At 38.8% G+C, this 19,390-nt stretch overlaps 1 protein-coding gene across 7 annotated transcripts in view; it reads left to right on the forward strand.

Moving 5' to 3' along the window:
- The window catches only part of IGF2R (insulin like growth factor 2 receptor), a 56,580-nt gene that overhangs the window by 25,094 nt on the left and 12,096 nt on the right, over positions 1-19,390 (forward strand). For all 7 annotated transcript variants that reach the window (XM_039707821.1, XM_039707819.1, XM_039707825.1 and 4 more), the window contains exons 16-35: positions 1,012-1,189; positions 1,748-1,863; positions 2,257-2,419; positions 3,928-4,107; positions 5,163-5,264; positions 6,107-6,208; positions 6,881-7,055; positions 8,320-8,487; positions 9,050-9,193; positions 10,445-10,623; positions 10,985-11,072; positions 12,465-12,671; positions 13,021-13,151; positions 13,832-13,929; positions 14,736-14,872; positions 15,470-15,660; positions 16,294-16,420; positions 16,796-16,918; positions 17,907-18,169; positions 18,884-19,096. In XM_039707821.1, the coding sequence (XP_039563755.1) occupies positions 1,012-1,189; positions 1,748-1,863; positions 2,257-2,419; positions 3,928-4,107; positions 5,163-5,264; positions 6,107-6,208; positions 6,881-7,055; positions 8,320-8,487; positions 9,050-9,193; positions 10,445-10,623; positions 10,985-11,072; positions 12,465-12,671; positions 13,021-13,151; positions 13,832-13,929; positions 14,736-14,872; positions 15,470-15,660; positions 16,294-16,420; positions 16,796-16,918; positions 17,907-18,169; positions 18,884-19,096 (3,085 nt within the window). The remainder of the gene's footprint in view (positions 1-1,011; positions 1,190-1,747; positions 1,864-2,256; positions 2,420-3,927; positions 4,108-5,162; positions 5,265-6,106; positions 6,209-6,880; positions 7,056-8,319; positions 8,488-9,049; positions 9,194-10,444; positions 10,624-10,984; positions 11,073-12,464; positions 12,672-13,020; positions 13,152-13,831; positions 13,930-14,735; positions 14,873-15,469; positions 15,661-16,293; positions 16,421-16,795; positions 16,919-17,906; positions 18,170-18,883; positions 19,097-19,390) is intronic.

The following is a 19,390-nucleotide window of genomic DNA, read 5'->3' on the forward strand; positions in this document are numbered from 1 at the left end:
CTGCACTTGGGATGAGCAGGGGCTGCCTTAGGTAGAGGTGAAGCCCAGAGCTTGGGTGTCCTACCATATGGCCTCAAATTGTGCCAGTGGATGTTTAGATTAGATAGTAGGTAAAGTTTCTTCACAGGGGTTGTCAGGCATTGAAGCAGGCTGCCCAAGGAAGTGGTGGAACTGCCATGTTTGGAAGTGTTCAAAAAATGTGTGGATATGGACTTGAGGACATGGTTCAGTGGTAAAGATTTGGTGGTGGTGCTAAGTTGATAGCTGGACTTGATCTGGTAGGTCTTTTCCAACCTTAACAATTTTATGATCTCCCTTACTAAATGGGCTGTTGCAGGCATGGTCCCAGTGTGTACTGCTACTCTGACAGCATTGCTGCTTGCCTGAAGTAGTATCTGTGCATTTCAGGTTCCAGGTCAGCCTGCTGCCAGAGATGGGGTGCAGTGCAAACACTTGCAGCAGTACTTGGCTCTTGAGTTACTCTTCAGCCAAGTACAGTTCACTGCAGACCCTAGAAATGTTCTTCAGAGGAAGATGATCAAGCTAGGTCTGATAGAGTTGATGTTAAGTCAGTGAAGAAACACTCCAGAACCAAAGCTTATGCCTAGCAGAGAGCTGTTGTGCAGTGCTAGGTCTTCATTGCCCATATGTAATTGGATGAGGTCAGTTTGACCCCAAGATGAGGGTGTCTGCAGTTTGACTTCCACTCTGGAGAATTAGAACTTTGATGGTATTGTCACCCTTTTAGAGATGGGAGTATTAAAGTTTTCTAGATATCTTTGCAATATGTAAATTCATTTCCTTTTCAAAGGAGGACTTCTGTTCATGTTTTAAGTTTCCTTTTGGCAGCATTCTTTTTATCCCAGCTCACTGAGGTCTAATCAACCTTATTTAATTATTATGTCTTACTATGGTGTCTTGTATAAACTTACGTGGTTTCTATTTGTAAGACTTCTCTTAGAGACAAATTTGTGTTCTCTTCACTCTCAAAACTCACTTTTTCTTTTCTAGTAATGATCAGTCTTGGAGTCTTGGATTGCCCAGTTCCAAACTTTCCTATTATGATGGCCTTATTCAGTTGACCTACAAAAATGGTGCAGCATACAACAATGAGAATAAAACACAGCGCTCTACCCTTATAACTTTCCTGTGTGACCATGATGCTGGAATAGGTCAGCCTGAGTATCAGGTAAGAAGTTCTATATGAAGAAAGGATCTCCATCCTAAAATACTGACAATAGCTAATAGGTCAGTACAAGCGGAGTGTTAAGTGTGGAAATACCTAGTATCTATAAAGGAGACTAAAATAGATAACTATTTCTCTTGGTATATTTGACTCTTGTTGCAGCCATAAAGCTTTCCTTGACCAGTGAACAGTAAGCTGTTTACCTGGATCCAGATTATTACCTCACTCTCCTCTAGTCCCTGGACCATGTTATTATTAGTGCTTTTGATTGTCTTGTTCTAGCTGGGAAAAAACCAAACTGGCTGAGAAGTAACAGATGGTAGGACTGTGTACACAGCAGACAGTGGTTTAACAGAACCAGAGCAGGATTTTTTGGCAAGAGCATTTTTGGTGACACAGAGAATGACAAGATCTATAACAGGACAGACCAACACAAATCAGTCTGAGAAGATATATCTCAAAACCAAGGGGCAATACCAAGCTTGACATATAAAGCAGTAGCTGTGAGTCACAAAGTTGTCAGTGTGAAAAGCTTCTCTTACTTATTCTGCTCATTTGTAGAAAGAAGATAACTATACCTACAACTTCAGGTGGTACACTGAACATGCTTGTCCAGAAATTCCACTGGAATGTGTTGTGACAGATCACAACACCATGGACCAATATGACTTGTCAAGGTAGGAAAGTGACACGTGCAGTGTAATTTGCTTTTCTAGTTTGGTGTTCTGGTTGGTAGTTCTGACTGAAGTTGGTTTCCTGTGTAGACAGCACCAGAAGCTTCACCTCTTGTGACAGTCTTGACTGCAAGTATGTTGAAATCCCTCTAGCATGTTGGCTTGCCTCCTAGGATGCAAACTGACTTTTTGGGATGGTTTTGCTTATAAAAACAAATTACCTTGTCAACTGTGCTCTGTGTCCCAGGAGTATTCTTTCTAATTGTAGCACTTAAAAATGAAGGGGAGGTTAGTTGGGAATGCCTTAGCCTTGCTCTGTTTCTTGAGACTGAGAAAGCTGGAGAGAGTCTATGAAGCATGTGTGTCCTTAGAGCAGAACCTTCTCTTTCTGCTCAGATTAGCAAAATCTGAGAAGAGAGGTGAAAACTGGTATGCCATGGATAATTCAAGACCAAGTGAGCGCAAGAAGTACTACATAAATGTCTGTCGACCCCTGATTGCTGTCCCAGGATGTGACCGGCGAGCATCTGTCTGTCAGATGAAATATAAACATGTTTCTGTGAGTACCCTTTCCATCCCAACTCAGAGCTGGTTTGCCACATGAGTGAGACTGAAACAGACATGAGTGAGATTAAGACAGCCATGTGAATTCTGACTCCTTGTACAAAGGGATATTCTGTGTACCATAATGGTTGCATAACAATAGCAAAATGGTAGTGCTCCTGTCCACCTCTTCAAAGAACTACACAAAGCTTTAATTTTTACAAGTGTACCAATGTCATGTTTGACACTCATGATTTTTGCCCTGTGTTTCAGAGGCAGACAAACTGCATCTCTTTTGTGTAAATCGCTGGAGTCTTGGAGTCTGCTAGGAATACACAATTCTTTAGGAACAGGCTGTCCTCCTGAATATTTTGTTGTGCTTCTGACTTGTTTTAGATTGAACTGTGGAAAAAATTTGTTTAAAGATTCTTTTTTGCGTCCCTGCCTTCCCTGAGCTTGCATTGGATCTGAAGAATAGATTAGGCAGATGTTGCCAAGCAAATAAAAGAAGAAACAACACTGGTAGTTTTGGGCTTCTGCTTCTGTATTGCCCTGAGGTATAACAATTTATCATGGAAGTGATAGCAACTGACAGGCTGAATTGACCCATTGCCCACTGCCTGACTTCATTGCTTCTCAGAGCTGTAGGGAAAGCTATACTAGAGGCTCCCCAAGCTGTCCTAATTCCTTCTATCAAACAGAGAGGATACCTTCCCCCCTTAAGGGGATGTGTTAGTGACTGAAGCCAGTCATTGCCAACACAGCACTTAAGAGATAATTAGTACTTATTCCCTGCGCTTGCAATAGGCTTTGTTGTGCAAGGCTGCTTACTGTACGCGTAGAGATATTTTAGGGCTTCATTACTTCACTGCTTGAGATAGTGGAGTAAAAGGTGAGCACATTGGGTCAATCTAAAGAGTTGTTAAAAAAATTCAAGGGCAGAAGTGTGTAGACAGCTTTTGGAGGTATATTCTTCAGTTTGTTGCTGCTATTGACTTAAAGTAGTTTCTTAAAGCTAGGAAACACCAGTTATGTTGAAGTGACAATGACTTCAGACTTTGGCAATAGCACCTACTGTTTTTCTAGTGCTCAGTTTCTGTCAGTGATTTTTAGCCTTAGCTAAGCATGGGACATCCCTAAAGTCGATGCTGAGAACATCTGGAGACTTCCACATATTGTTTTAAAGAGCTCTACAATAAATGCTACCTACTGCAGAAGACATAGGCCTCCCTAAATTGCTAAACTATGTAGCCTAGGAGATGCAGATGAGTGTTTTAAGGTACTACAAGCACATTATTGTACTAAAAATAAAAACAACAAAAATGAAACCATACCTGGTTGTGGAGGTTGTCTGTTAAATATGTGAAACTTGAATACAGAATGGGAGAGAAATGTAGAGGTATCTCTATACCTTCATTATCTTCAAAGCTCTCAAACTGTGTACAAGAGTACTGTAGTAGGTATCTTCTTTTTGGTTGTATCTAATTTTTTAAAAGTTGTTGACGTGCTTTTCTTTATTTCTAGGCTTCTTTTTCTGAAGTCACCTCTATTAGTAATCTTGGTGTTGCCAGCAAAGAACTAGTAATTGAAAGACCTGGACATGTTTCTCTAACCTATGCAAATGGCTCCGTGTGCATTAATGCTGATGGCAAGACAACTACTTATACCACCACCATCCACTTCGTCTGTTCCAGGGGCACTCTTGTAAGGACAAATGGTCTTCCAGTTGTTATTTCATCCTAGTAGGTTTCTCATCCTATAACATGAAGCCACATGAAGATGTGTCGTGTATAGCAGATTTGTGGCAAGGGAGACTTCTTGAGGGTTTAGAATTGAGATGTAAAAACAAAACTGATTTAGATGCTAGAGAAGCGTGTGTCTGATTATTTTATCATAAACAAGAACTAGATTAAAAACTAAGAGTCTTGATGAACACTATTGTTTCAGACTAGTCTAATTAGCATGAAAAATACATGAGTACTTAAAACAGCAAACATTGTGGACACTCTTAAGAGGAAAAATATTGTAATGTGTATCCTCAGGCTTAGGTTCTGCATTCTCCATAGATTGTTGATTGTAGAATTCTTAAATCTATAGAGATTTTGAGGCTACAACTCCACATACTGAAGATTAGATTGAGGGGATTATTAGACTTGTAGACTTGTGTAGACTTGTTCTTCCTGGTTTTGTGAATCTGCAGGTCTTGCTCTCCCCTTACCCATGTGATCTTTAGCCCAAGTGGTTAAAAATCTGTGACATGGAGCAGTTATGAACTGCTTTGCTTTTGTCTGAAAACACTGACATGAAGTGTACATAATTAGTATTCCTGTTACCTTGTTACCTCACTTAACAGATTTCTGTTGCTTTACTTTTGCCTTTTGTGTTTTTTGGTTTGTGTTTTTTTTTTTTTTTTTTTAAATTATGGACTATGTATTATACCCCAAAACTCCTCAAAGCTTAAACTGGGACAATATCTAGTTATACATGTCTAAATTAAATATTGACTTTAATCTGAGTTTTTGGATATCAGATTCAGTTTTTGGCTAATGCTTGGTCACATGGTAAATGTTTAACTAGACCAAGTTTTCAGTGATGACCTTCAAAATAAATCAGGGAGAGGGAAGTGGGGTGGGAATTGTGTGCCTTTGAAGTGAAGTCTTTTACAAGAACCTGACAGTTTCTCGTAATGGGAAATCTCAAACATGACAAAGTGTTAGCTATTTCACTTAATCTGGTCTTCCTCTGCAATCTGTTTCCAGAGTAGCAGCCCACGGTTTATAGCTATTCTGGATTGTGTGGCCACTTTCTTGTGGGAAACTGAGGCTGCTTGCCCAATCAAGGAAACAAAAGATGATTCTCAGGTGAGAAAGGAGAATGTAAATCATATTTGTAGTCTCAAGGTACAATGTTTTTTTCTAGCACTCTTGGTTGCTCTGTTGAAATGGCTCTTGAAGAAAACTAACTAAAGTGAAGTCTCAAGTTGGTCACGATGTAGTCTTGTGATATTTTACTGCTTTATTTTTGAAGTGTTTCTGAAATGTCTAACTTCTGACCAAAATATTCAGGTACTTTCTCTTGAGAACAGTTTACTTCCTCTTGAATGCATCATTTAAAGTTGCATTCCCTTGCTATGTTGCTAATAAAACTAAGTTTATATGTATGGATATGTATTGTCCTTGTTTTCTGCAGGTCATCAGATGAGACTTTGCTTTTTTCACGCTAAACCCTGAGACTAGCTCAGTTGCTTGGAGCCTGGTGCTAATAACACCAAGGTTGGGGGTTTGATTCCCATACAAGCCATACATTAAACAGTTGGACTCAGTGATCCTTGTGGGTCCCTTCCAGTGCAAAATATTCTGTGAAATCTACTCAGTTGCTTCTGCTTTTCAGGTTTCAACATCAACACATTAGTGTGAAAACAGCCCTTAGTTAAAACTTCCTTGCTCTTAGCTGATATGATAGATGCCATATGTTATATTCCACTTGGATATGTTGGTGTGGCTTATGTCAGTGGACAAAAAGAATTGAACAAATGTACAAAAGAAATGAATGAAGCCACTGCCAGAGCTGTTATCTGGTGTTTTGGTATGCAGGGTAGGAATATGTCTAAATCACTGCTTTGGTTCTTGAAACGAGTTAGAGGTAAAATCTAAACAGAAGAAATGCAGAAGGAGAAAATAATTTTGTTGTAATTTTTTTCCAGTCCTGCTCTGTGCGAGATCCAAACACTGGCTTTGTGTTCAACCTGCAGCCATTAACTTCTGAGGAAGGATATACGGTTACTGGCAATGGGAAAACGTTCTCGGTAAGGATTTTGGCTGTACAATATCTTGTTTATGAGCAGTATTGTTGCATTTTTTTTCTTGCTTAGTGATCTAGAGGAACTTTCACTCAGTCCTCTTAGGAAGTATGAGTTGGCAGGAAAGCACTGTGGTTGAGGGAAGGAATTTAAGATAATGTCCTCCATCTTAGATGGTCTTGAATGCATTAAACTTCTGGTTCTTGGAGAACATAAGGTAGCCACACTTTTGAGGCTGCCTTTTTGAGGTGATTTTTCCCCTCATGGACTCTGTTGTTTACTACCAATTTATCTGCTGCTTCTGAAGAAATTGACAGGGAAAGCCTAGACAAGGATTTAGTCTGTCCATGTCAGTGTTTTTAATGTAATCTGCATGTGTCAGTAATCCTAGGCTGTTATAGATAATACCATAGTGGTATCTTTAGGCCTAGAATAAACATGCTGAACCACATCCTTTACTTCTAGTGGGGAGAATTTGTTGACCCTGTAATCTGAAAATTGAGGATACTCTTACTGTATTGTAGGTGAATTATAGTCTGTCATTTCTGCACTGCAAGACAATTGTGTTGTTTGAAATAGTTCTCTACAAGGGTTTTACTGTTTAGAAATGGCTATGTGGACCTTGTTTTTCTGATGCGGTTAATACTATGTGAATCTACATGTTTTCAAAACTTCTAGCTAAACATTTGTGGACACTTGCCATATTGTGGTAAAATCAATGGCAAAACGGCTGCTGGGTGTGAAAGAGAAAATCTGACACCTCTGAGGCCACTGGAATTGGACAAAACCCTTTATCTATCCAGTGAAGGGTTTCTAACCCTTACCTACAGAGGCCCTCTTCGTGTGGAATCAGGTGAGTTCAGGAAATATACAGTGTATTGTAAAAACTTATTGTGAGTGGTCTTCATTCATTCTTTTATTCGTGTACTGAAGTCTGTTTGGCTTTGTATTAATTACTTAAGCTGGCTTATATGGAAATTTTAGGAAGAAATTAAGTTACACAGAATGGTAATGGCTCAGTAATACATGTGCATTTCAAAGCTTTAGGAAAGTCACTCAATACACTGTAGAGTTTTCTCCTTAGCAGATGAAAAATACTGGCCCTTGCATGGAGGAATGGATAGTTAAATTGGGAAAACAAAATGAATTTGGCTTCTTTTTCTAAGTGAAGTAGTAGCTTTTAGCTTCAGTTTCATGGATAATGCTCTCTAAAGTTGTTTCGTATCTGAAAGGTCTGTTTTCAGTAAGCTTATACTCTCCTGTGTGGATTTTTTTTAATTACTGCTGTAACACTTCATGTGCACCTACTTCATGAATTTAAGTCTCTTTTGCAGGTAAAATGAAGGAAAAAATGTGTATCTAGTTTTTTGATATTAGATGCTCTCCAATACTGAAACTGAGCTTTGTAGAAAGGAATATGACATCTTAACAACAAGAGATCTTGCGAAAACTGGGTTTTGGATTCAGGAACCTCAAATGCTTCAGCATGCTTAATTGCTGGGGTGCTCTCATTTTTGACATTTTACATGTACATAATATGTAACGGTGATTAAGCTCTTCTGGATTTTGCTTTGAGGTTCAACACTTTTTATAACACTGCTAAGCATTTTGCTGACAAATACTACTCCCTGACAAAATTCTGTCACTTCTTGAGGACTAAACAGAACTTTATATATTGTGCTTCGATAGGATCAGTATTATTTGTTCTGCAGTCATTACACTGAACTTCTTACAAACAAACAGAACCCCAAACCCAGAACTTTGTGTGAAATAATTTAAAAGCTACTGTTATCACTGGTGGTATTTTAAAAGGTTTCTGTTTCTTCAAAGAACATAGGGAGCAGAGATCAGTGAAGGTAATTATGTTCCTGAAATGTGTCAAGGCATTTTGGTCTCTTATTTGTAGAGGCAATAGTGGCTGCTTGGAAATTTTTCATAGTTCTCTGAAGAAGGCTTGCATATATACAGCTAAAACCCCATAAAGCAGCAAGGTAGTGTTATCCTTGAAGCAGTTATTAATAAGAAGCTCTTAGAAAATTTTGAAGTTAAATATTAGCTTGAACTTAAATTCAAATGTTCCAAACAGAACCATCAGTAGATAAATGTTTGTTTTATAGGAACATCAGACATGTTCAGAGTGACTTTCATTTGTAATGATTCATATCCTGGAGAGCTTAAGTTTGTGCGTGAGGAGATAAACAGCGTGCTGGATGTCCATGATACTTTTTTTGAGTTTCACACAGCTCTGGCTTGTGCTCCTGCTCCTGTAGACTGTCAGGTCACAGGTAAGTACCTGGAATTTAGGTGGGCTCTTTCCCATGTTGGAAGGATTAACTAAACAGCAAACTTCTGCTCAGTGGAGGGCTTTAAGAATACCTATTGAGAAGATATTTGTAAGACTTAAAATCTTTGTAGAGGTTATAGGGTGGGAGAAGAGGTAAGTTGTTTGAAGCAGGCTTAACTTACAAAAAGAGGGAAGGAAGCTAATTTAAAACATTATGGTATACACAAGAAAGTTGATAATTACTTCGAAAACATTTAATCATTACTGTGACTGATGCTGCTTCAGCCCAACTTTAAAGAAAACGAGTGAATTTAATATTGGCATCTGTAAAAATGCACCTGTGATTTGTGGAGAAGTTACATTTGGGAATTAACTGTCAGGGAAACTATGTTCTGCATTTGGCATGGTGATGTATTTGTGGCATCAGTACATTCTTGTGGTACATATTTAATGTGATTCTGAAAGTTATTTCGAATTATATATTTGTCAGTGAAACTGGTATAATTTCAAATCCAATTCTGCTGCAAGTATTAAGTTCTCTCAGCTTATTGCATTTCTTCCAGATGCTGCTGGCAATGAGTATGACTTAAGTGACTTGAGCAAAGATGGTGAGCCATGGGTTGCTATAGACACTTCAAAGGAAGCAAAAAAGCGAACATTTTTCTTGAATGTCTGCAAGCCCTTGCCGTACGTGACTGGATGTCCTGGTAAGCCAAGTGGCAAGCGCTTCTTAACTTGTGTCTTCTGATGCAAGACCTTATAGTCAGAGGGTATTTCAGTAAGATTTATTGATTCCTGTCTGTTGAATCACAGAAATAGCATAGATCTGGGTGACATATGTGGGAGAATTAATAAACAGGCTTCTGCAAGTTGAGAGCAGTCTTAATGCTTATCAGGACTCTTGCATTGAGATGTATGTTAATGCATTTGGGAAAATTGCATTGAGGGCAGTATTTGCTAGGATCTCTGAGCTTATTGTTTTTTAAAGAAGGTAGACTATAAAGTGTTATAGTTTAACCCCAGCCAGCAATCAGCCCCATGCAGCTGCTTGCTCACTGCCCCACCACCAGGATTGGGTTGAAAATCAGAAGGGTGAAGGTGAGAATTTGTGGTTTCTGGTAAAGACACTTTAATGGACAAAGCATAAGCTGGGCATACAAGCAAAGCAAAACAAGGCATTAAGTCCCTGCTTCCCTTGGGGAGACAGGTGTTCAGCTATCTCCAGGAGGGCAGGGCTGCATCACATGTAACAGTGACTTGGGAAGACAAACACCATCATTCCAAATGTCCCTCCTTCCTCCTCGCCCCCAGTTTATATACTGAGCACGATGTCATGTGGTCTGGAATATCCCTTTGATCAGTTTGGGTCATCTGCCCCTGCTGTCTCCTCCCAGCCTCCTGTTCATCCACAACTTCCCTTGCCATGTGGTAGTAGGAAAAGCAGAAAAGGCCTTGGCTCTGTGTAAGCCCTGCTCAGCAATAAGAAAAAATCTCTATGTTATCAACCCTATGTTCAGCACAAATCCAAAACACAGCCTCATACTCAGCACTTGGAAGAAAATTAGCTCTACCCAGCTGAAACTAGTACAGAAAGTCAAATGTTGTTGAAGCCTCCTAACTGAATTAAGCCAAAATGAGAAGCTTTTGCCATGTCTTACTCCATTCTAGCCAGTTTAATATATTTAACTGTACTGTAGTCTTTTATGAGTCTGTGGAATCAGATAATTAGTGCAGTTTGAAATATTTCAGTATGCAGGAGTAACTTGTTATATTCCTCAAAGGCTTTAGCTACACAGTGTCTCTAACCATATTGATGAATATGTGTATTGTGTTCTGCTTCAGGAGTTTGAGACAGTTTACTTCAAAGCTCTCTTAAAGATACCCTTTTATATTATTTTACAGTCAATTTAACACTAGTTGTCAAAGCTTTGAACTAAAACCCAGTTCTTTTCCTGTAGGTGGTGCCATAGGATCTTGTGTGAAATACGCTGATAAAAGCAAGAACCTTGGAGTCATTCAGATAAACCCCCAGGCTGCTACCGATGGGTCGTTAAGCATTATCTACTTGAATGGTGACACATGCAAAGATAATCAGCGTTATTCTACACGTATAATCTTCCAGTGTGATCAAACAACGGTAATTTTCTCTTCGACTTGCTGTTAATGAGGATTTTAATGCTTATACCAAAACAGACCATGTTTATTTCTCTTAAAATGGAGAGACTGGTTCGAAAAAGTAAAATCTTACATACTGGGTTTTTCCTTGTGTCTTCTTGAAAAAGCTGTCTGTTTTACTGAACCTGTAGAACACAATTGTGAACTATCATGGAATCCTCTGAGCCACCAAAAGCAGCTCTTTGCTGAGCATGAGTACTGCAGTTTGATAGTGGAGACTTTAAACTGTGCAACTGCAGTAAAAAAAAAAGGCCATGTGTGTATGTTTTGAGACTTGCAGTGTAATTATTAGTAAGCCTCCTTCATATGGCTCTTTTCTGTAGGGATCACCAGTGTTGGAGCAAGAGAATGACTGTGAGTTTGTCTTTGTTTGGAGGACTTTGGCGGCATGTCCTGTTCACAGAGCAGAAGGTAAGTAGTTATTTGAGATTTAAAGTATCAGCCAAACTATCCAAGTAATAAATACTTGAATGAAACCATGTTGGTTTCTTGCCTTGTGAATCTTTATGTAAAAAGTGTTGGCTTGTGGAGGAACATCTATTCTGAGCTTTATGCAACTATAAATCCTGTCTAATGTTAAAAGTACAAGTTAGGGTGACAGGCAGATGTACTTGGCTATCTAGGGAAAGAAGATTTAGTACAATACTTTATCAAAACAGCATTATTGCTCTCATGTTAAGTCAGAGACTGACTTGCTAGTAAATATTAAGGCACCAGGTTTCATGAGAATGGAGTTGATTCTATACCTGTGGCAAGTCATTCCCTGTCCCTCACTAAAGACTGGAAGGAAGACTAAACTTGACCCTAGTTAGACACTGGGGAAGAGTCTCAGTTTGTATTTGACTCCAGGATGTGCAACAAGAAATCACAAGTTCTAGTTCTGGTACTTGATTGTCTCTTAGATGGAAGACTGAATGTGTAGGCATCTTCTCTGCCTTTGCAGGCTTTGTTTTGCAGCTTGTACATAATTCCTTAAAATATCTGGACTTCGTTGTGATACATCCTTTACAGGATCCTAGTCTTTATTGAAACTGCTGATGACCTGACGTGGCATGAGGAATGTTCACAAACTGCTGCTCTGTAGCACGTAATTACTGTGCAGGACACTGGTGACTGAATTGTGGTTTTAAAGGAAGAAAACTGATGTCTTTAGCTGGGTACCAACATGTATGATCAAGAAGAGCATAATGTTTGAGTGATACAATCTGATGATTTTTTAAAAAGCTTCAGAATGTTGAGTAAAGGGTCACTTTAAAACTGAGGACTTGAGCAACAGCAGAGTTGCTGACATATATCAGCTAATGAGACTCTTGAAACGAGAATTTTCTTAAATCTTCTTTTATATGCATCTTTGTAGATTTGTAAGCTCGAATAAATATTTCCTATGACTGATTATTTTCTTAACTCAGCAAACTTCAGAGCTGTTAAAAGAAGATACAAGACTGACATCTAGGACACCTTTTGCGTTGATCTTGTGACCTTGCTATTCTTTCCAGATAATTAAGCAAGTTCTGGACTTAGTGTCTCTGATTTTGTACTTAACCTTCAGCACAGCTGAAGGAAGAACTTGAGATCACTCTGAGGCAGTTTTTGAACTACAGTGTGACTTTCACATCTTTCTTTAGTGGCAGTTATAAAATAAATGTGCCATTTATACTAAGATGGTTCTTCAGTGTCACTGCCTTGAAGTAGGTACTCATTTTTGTGGCCTTATTTGTCCAGTAAGCCATAATTGTCCCCAGTGTATTTGGCAAGGCTAATAGATCTTAAGTTGTATTTTAAATTGTTAACTTCCTTTTAAAGGAAAAGATTGCCAGGTGAAAGATCCAAGGTATGGTCACGTTTTTAACCTGAAGCCGCTTTCTGGTAAAAACATCAAAGTGAGTACAGATGAGTATGACTACTACTTCAGTGTTTGTGGAGAAATAACAGAACCTTGCACAGGAAAGGGTCGTGGTGTTGCATCGTGTCAAGTAAAGAAGATGGACTCTGCTTTTGAAAAAGTAGCAGGTACTGCACTTACCTAAAAAAACCTAGGGAGTGGGAAGATTAACCAGGGTGAAGAAGGGTTCTTGCTAATCTAGTATTGTCTAATGAGATAGAACACCTCACTGCTTTTGCTCAATGTGCAGATAAAATATCATACCTGTAGTTACCTTGATACTAATTATGAATGAGTTCAGCCTTACTGTGCTGGATTAGTAGTCCCTCGATAACTGGATTGCAAGTTTTAGAGGAAGGTTGAGGTCTATCTGTTCTTTAATTGTGCATTTTATTGCTGTTTGTGACCCTGTCAGAGGCATTACTGCAGTTGTGTGTTTACTGTAGCTGTTGACTTTTCTCAACTCTTTGCTTCTAGGCTTACGTACAGACAAACTGACTTTCAAAAATGGTCTAATAATGATTAATTACACCAGTGGGGAAAAATGTCATAAAATATATGAACGATCAACTGCTATATTATTCTATTGTGACAAGACTTCATCTGAGGTTAGTTTCAAAACTGTGCTTCCTGTACATACTGTCTTCCAGAATTACTCTTTTTTAATGTATGGAAGGTTAGGGTGAAGAACATGAACATGCCTAATCACTTACAGATTAGACAAGCGATTCAAAGGTCCTGTGAGGGGACAAAAAGATGAAGAATGTTTTGAATCTCCTGTTTATGGATGGTACCTTTATCATTGTTCGGGAAGATCAGTGGGTATTGTTCCTTTAAGGGACGTCTATCATTACCAAAGCTCTTGGAGAAGTTGGGAAGGGATGTTCTTCCATAAATAACAGCCATTTCTTTGTATGAAATAAAAGGTAGAAGGTTGAATGTGCAGGAAAGCATTTGTTTCATGGCCAGACTAAAATAATGTGATTACTTGCTTTTGGGATCTGATTTGTGCTTCCCTTACTGTTCTTAATCAATTGTGTATAGAATTACTTTTTCTCTTCTTATTTCCTGGGGGAGGCAGCAATTACTAATGGCTGCCCTTTTATCAAAAGTGTGCATATGAATAAACTCAGATTTGGGAGAAGCCATGCTTAGCTGGTCAGAGGAAGAGTGTGGCTCTAAGACAATATGTGTATTCTTGGATTTTCCTGAAGCATGACTGAGGCATTTTGTTGTTTCCATGTGTCTAAATGAGAAAGCAAATTAATTTCTTCCTGTGTTCTTTCAGCCTGTATTTTTGAAGGAAACTCCAGACTGCACCTACATGTTTGAATGGCATACTCAGTATGCTTGCCCACCTGTTAAATCTACTGAGTGCTCCTACAAGTAAGTTGTTTTCACAAAATTAAAATGGAATTGTATGTTGAGAGAGACAAATACAGCCTTCTTGCAATTCAGTGCAACCCTGCCCCTTTAGCTATTGTGTTTTGTCCAGCTAATGTAGCATTCAATGCCAGTGCATAATATTTTGAATAACTTTTGCAGTTTGTGCTTCTGAAAAATAATTTAATTGGGAAAAAACCACAACTTTGAGATTCTTCTGGGGAATAATAGAAGGGAGCTGTTTGATGTGTATTTATTGGTGGTTGAATGCTGAGTATGTTAGGTCATTGCAAGTGTCTAGTTATGTAACAGCATCTAATTTAAATAAGGCTACAAGTGTCTGTTTGGAACTTCCACCAAACAGTGCTTCAGGAAAAATGTCATTTATATCAGTCATAACCAAGTATTAGCTCATTAAGATTGGAGGTGGGGTCAGATGTGGCTAATATTTGGCCCAAAATTTGGACATCTGGCCTCATTATAGGTCTGTACCCTAAGGTAAAACAGTGTACTGTAACTGTGTGTATGCTTGCCATGCACTGAAAGCCAACATGCTTGAATTAAAAGTTGGAATTACTCTTGCATTGGCTGAGAGATGTGTGCATGTGGACAGTTTCTGTGGGGATAGCTGGTGCAGTGATATCCCTCTACTGAATTTGAAGTTTCTGGGGAGCACTGCATTCTGATGCAGACTTCTTTTCCAGTGTAATACTCTGCTTTGAGTTACCAGGTTGAAATTACTGTGGTAACTTAAGAATTGCAACTTTAAAGTGCTTAATTATTTTACATCCCTTTAATCTTTTGTCCAGAGATGACGAAGGAAATTTCTATGACTTTTCGTCCCTGACGCGACACAGAGAGAACTGGGAGGCCATTGCTATATCTGCTACTACCCAGAAATACTACATTAATGTCTGCAGGCCCTTAGTACCCTATAGTGCTACACGTAAGTGCAAAATACAAATGTATTCTTCCTACAGCTAGGGAAGGCAAGTGGTAGGACAGTACTGCTGGTGGCTGTTCTGAGTGAAATAAATCACAAAGCAAAGTATGTGGAGACAGTGGTGTGATTTTAGCACCAGAGGGACAGGTAGATTGTGAGCCTGATTTCCATCTGTTTAGTGGGTGAGATTCACTAGCAGCTCTTCTCTTGATAGCTTTGGCATCCTAGCTCTTCAGTCCTTATCCAAAGTTTGCTATAGCTCTTAAAGATTAAAATAATCAGTTCAGAATTTCCCTATGACATCTTCCGAATGACTGTATTTTGTGCAGTGCAAGGCCAGACTGCAGCCTTCCACTCTGTAGTAGTCTACTCCCCCTGTGGCAGCTGCCACTAGTTTTTGCATGATCTTAAGTGAAGTGAGACAGTTGCTGCTAGTTGTGTTTTTTGGGGAAAATGCACCCCAACGAGTATGGTTTGGACAGTAGCTTGGAGATGGATCAGCCATGATATACCTGAAAATAGAGTAGTGGACTTTTATTCCAGGCAAGTACACCTTACTAACATTTGGAGTAATAATGCAGTTTTTGTTTATCTGTATAGGTTCCTGCCCTTCTGATGCTGCTGCCTCCCTCGTTGAGGGTACAAAATGTACCAGTCTTGGGGAAGTGGCTGATGGTCCTCGTTGGGAAAATGTCACTTTTATCCTGAAATACGTTAATGGAGATCAGTGTCCAGATAAAACTCGGAAGAGAACAACAATATTGCGCCTCAAGTGTGATGAAAACAGAATTGTGAGTGGGTTCCTGCTTGCTGGGATTTTGTGTTCATGCGAGCAGAAGGACTTTTACAGTACTTGAATTTTAGATGCTGAGCAGTTTTTAAGAGGTTGTTTTGTACACTCTGTTAGCACAAATTTTGTCATCTGTAATAGCTTCACATCATCTGCTTACATCTTGAAGATAAATGTACTGCAGGTTGGGAAGTGTTTCAAGTAGTAAATAATGGTATTGGCTGTGTAGCTCTTAACTCTTGCACATCTGTATGCCTTGCCATTAAGTACTCTTCCATTTGATGAGATTTGAATTGCCTTTTGGATTTTCTATTACCCTAGGCTACCTTTAGCTCTCCTATCATTAATTTTATTTCTTCTGATAGTGATTCTGTACTGTTGTGTATTTGAAATAATCACAGTTAAATACTCTGTCCTTGGATTAATTCACTGGACTATGATAATCTCTCAGGTTTTAGGACTGGTGTTTGAACTGAGGTCAGCTTCAGGCTGTAGGGATAAACCTGTTAGCATGGAATCTTACACTATCACTCTGTTGAGATGTTGCTCTAGGTCAGCTGTAGGGATAAACCTGTTAGCATGGAATCTTACACTATCATTCTGTTGAGATGTTGCTCCACTTTTTTCTGTTTAGGAATCAAAGCCAGAACTTATAACTGCCATTGAAGATTGTGAATATACCTTCTTATGGTTCACTGCTGCTGCATGTCCTCTTAAAAGCAATGTGCAAAATGACTGTCGAGTAACCAATCCTGCAACAGGTAAGGAGGAGGCCTCAAGATTTTGTATGTGGAAGAGGCTACTGGAAGCAGCACTGCTGTGTTTGTGTTCTTGAGGGACTTTACTAATAAAGGGCAGTGTGACACATCCTCTGGATAGTGACTAACTAATAAGCTTAGTGATGGTAGAAATCTCTTGTACTGCAGTGTTGCTTGGAACAGAAATAGTTGATAGTTCAAAACTAGTTTTTCCTCTGTTAATGTGAATAAGTAACTGTTTGCCTTTCTAAGCTAGCAGGCAAATAGGGTCTGGTTAACCTTCCTACTAAATTAAGTTACTGAAAGCTTATAATACAAAGAAATGTCTTGATTTTGAATCTGAATATGAAATTAAATTGTTCCTTGATCTCTCTATAGGCCACCTCTTTGATCTGACATCTTTAAAGCGAGAGTCTGGCTATACCATCAGTGATTCACACAACAGAATAATTGAGTTGAATGTTTGTGCTGAAGTTAAAAGTTCATGTGCTAATGGAGCTGGTAAGCAACTTATCCTCTCGTACTGTAATCATTGACTATAGGATAACCAAAAGAAATGCTTATGCTCAAGTTTACTGTAAAATGTGATGTTTTACCAAATGCAGAAGGAGTGAAGGGAACAGCTGGTGGCTGTACTGACTAGGAAAAGAACCTAAAGCTGTTTTAGGAAATGAGGCCATATGTTTTTACCTAACACCATTCACATGGGCTCACTTCAGGTCCTTGTCCCTTTAGTTTCTAGTGAACAGACATGAGGGCAGGAATGTAGTTGTCTCTACTGCATGTCTTCAGTGCTGTGAAAATGGAGACATTACAATCTTCCAGCTAGAATGAACTTCATAGTGCTGCATTGCTGTAAAACATCTGCACTGGGCTTTGTGTCTGCACTTTAAACCATTGCCAATCCTCTTTCTAGCTTTCTGTTTTGTTCTGGGTGCTTCTGAAACATCAGTAGGAGTTAACTTTCTGCTTAATTAACTGGTTTTATAGCTGCTCAACTGCAGGTTGAATTACTAGGTCTTCTGTCAAATTGAATATGAAATAATACTTAAGTATCTTAGATACTAAAATAGGAGTATTTCTTGTTGTGAAAATTACTTTTGTGGAATTAGAAGAAAATATTGGATTGATTTGGTTTTTAAGAGGCATCTTAAAATTATATGTGATCTCTCTGACATTTTGTGTTAATTGCTTGGTTTCCAGAGAAGTGATAGACAAACACTGCTCTGTGGCTGCTTAAGCATGTATAGGTGTAGTACGTTCAGCTGGTTAATGAAGCAATAAAGGCAATATTTGGTCTTTGTATTAGTGCAGTTCAGCTCAGTTTAATGGCAACTCCAGATGCTGTGGCAAAGCCATTCTTACTTAGGAAAATTAAAGTGAAGCAAAAATCTTAAGGTTCCTGCTGCTTATGTTGTATGGTGCAATTTTTGAGGGCAGTTGCATCAGACTTGATCTGTTTTCTTAATTTTTCTTTTTTCCATTTTAGCTGTCTGCATCACAAGTGGCCGAAAACCAGTTAATGCTGGAAAACAGAGTAAAACTTTAAGTTATGAAGATCAGGTGTTAAAGCTTGTCTATGAAGATGGAGATCCTTGCCCTGCAGACCCTGCACTGAAGCATAAAAGCTATTTTAGCTTTGTATGCAAGTCTGATGCTGGAGATGAGAGCCGGCCTGTTTTTGTGTCTTTTGATGAGCAGACATGCACTAGTTACTTCTCTTGGCATACTTCCTTGGCTTGTGAAGAAGAGGTACGAATTACTCCTGCAGAAAACACTCATGGGACTTCAAATTTTTGAGGGGGGTTAGATATAATAGCAGTATATTTTAAATTCCTTGAGGGAAAGGTTTCTTCTGATCACTTTTTTTCATAGTGACCCAAGCTATTTCAGTGTGATGATATCTAGACAGTGACAATGATTGTTTGTCCTGAAATTTAATGGTAAGTTTGTTAGTTGCTTCTTTTCCAGTATCTAAAGAAGAATGGATTTCTCAAATTCCTCATAGGCTCTCAGTAGGTTTAGGCATGTTAAGCGTGTGTGAAATTGATTCTGAAGAAAGGTAGTACTCAAGCCATCAACTTGCAAAACACTAACTTTACATTGTTAAAATGAAGTAACCAGGCTTGTTTGTTGGAGGTGGTGGAGGTGAGGGGAGGAAGGCATGGGGCCTGATCTGAGGAAGTCATAGTGACTACATATGCTGGAGTATGTGTGCCAGAGTTTTGTCTTGGTATTGTTCTGATAGGGACTCCATTCCATAAGAATGTTTAAATGATCAAGGTTTTTCATATGCTGCTTGTAGGTGCTTAGTATCTATAGACAAGCAAAAATTATAACAAATGCTCCTTTACTTATATTTGAAACTTTTAAATGTAGCCATGCGTCTGGCCTCAGGAAGGATGTTTGTCAGTTAATCAAAGCAAATAATAAAAGAATAGGAGCAATAAATGTACCTTCTTGCAGGTGAAGTGCTCAGTAATGAATGACAGTTCCATTATTGACCTGTCTCCTCTGATCCATCGCACTGGCTATTATGAGGCATTTGTGGATGAAGATATTACAGATGTTTCTCCAGACTTCTACATTAACATCTGTGAGCCTCTCAATCCTATCAAAGATGTCAATTGCCCGCCTGGAGCAGCTGTTTGCATGGTTCCTGTTAATGAATCACCAATAGTAAGTACTATGCCAAGAATCACTGAAATGTGCATTTCCGTAATAGTTTAATATACTATCCCTGCCTAGAGACCTCATTTGAACCAGAGGCTTGACAGTGGATTAAAGAAAGGGAATGCAGAACCAAAATCTCCTCTGCAGTTTCCTTTTATTGCTTTTCCCTATGAAGAAGTATTTTCCTATACTGAAGCCCAGTGGTCATTTTTGGATGTCAGAAGATTGAATACAGTGATAAATCTAAAAATTGCTACAGAGATTTTTTTTCATGTAGTGTAAAAGAATTTTTGTGCCAAA

The sequence above is a fragment of the Passer montanus genome, unplaced genomic scaffold, assembly GCF_014805655.1.
Source record: "Passer montanus isolate IOZ18808 unplaced genomic scaffold, ASM1480565v1 scaffold2, whole genome shotgun sequence".
In the NCBI taxonomy this organism is placed as follows: Eukaryota; Metazoa; Chordata; class Aves; order Passeriformes; family Passeridae; genus Passer; species Passer montanus.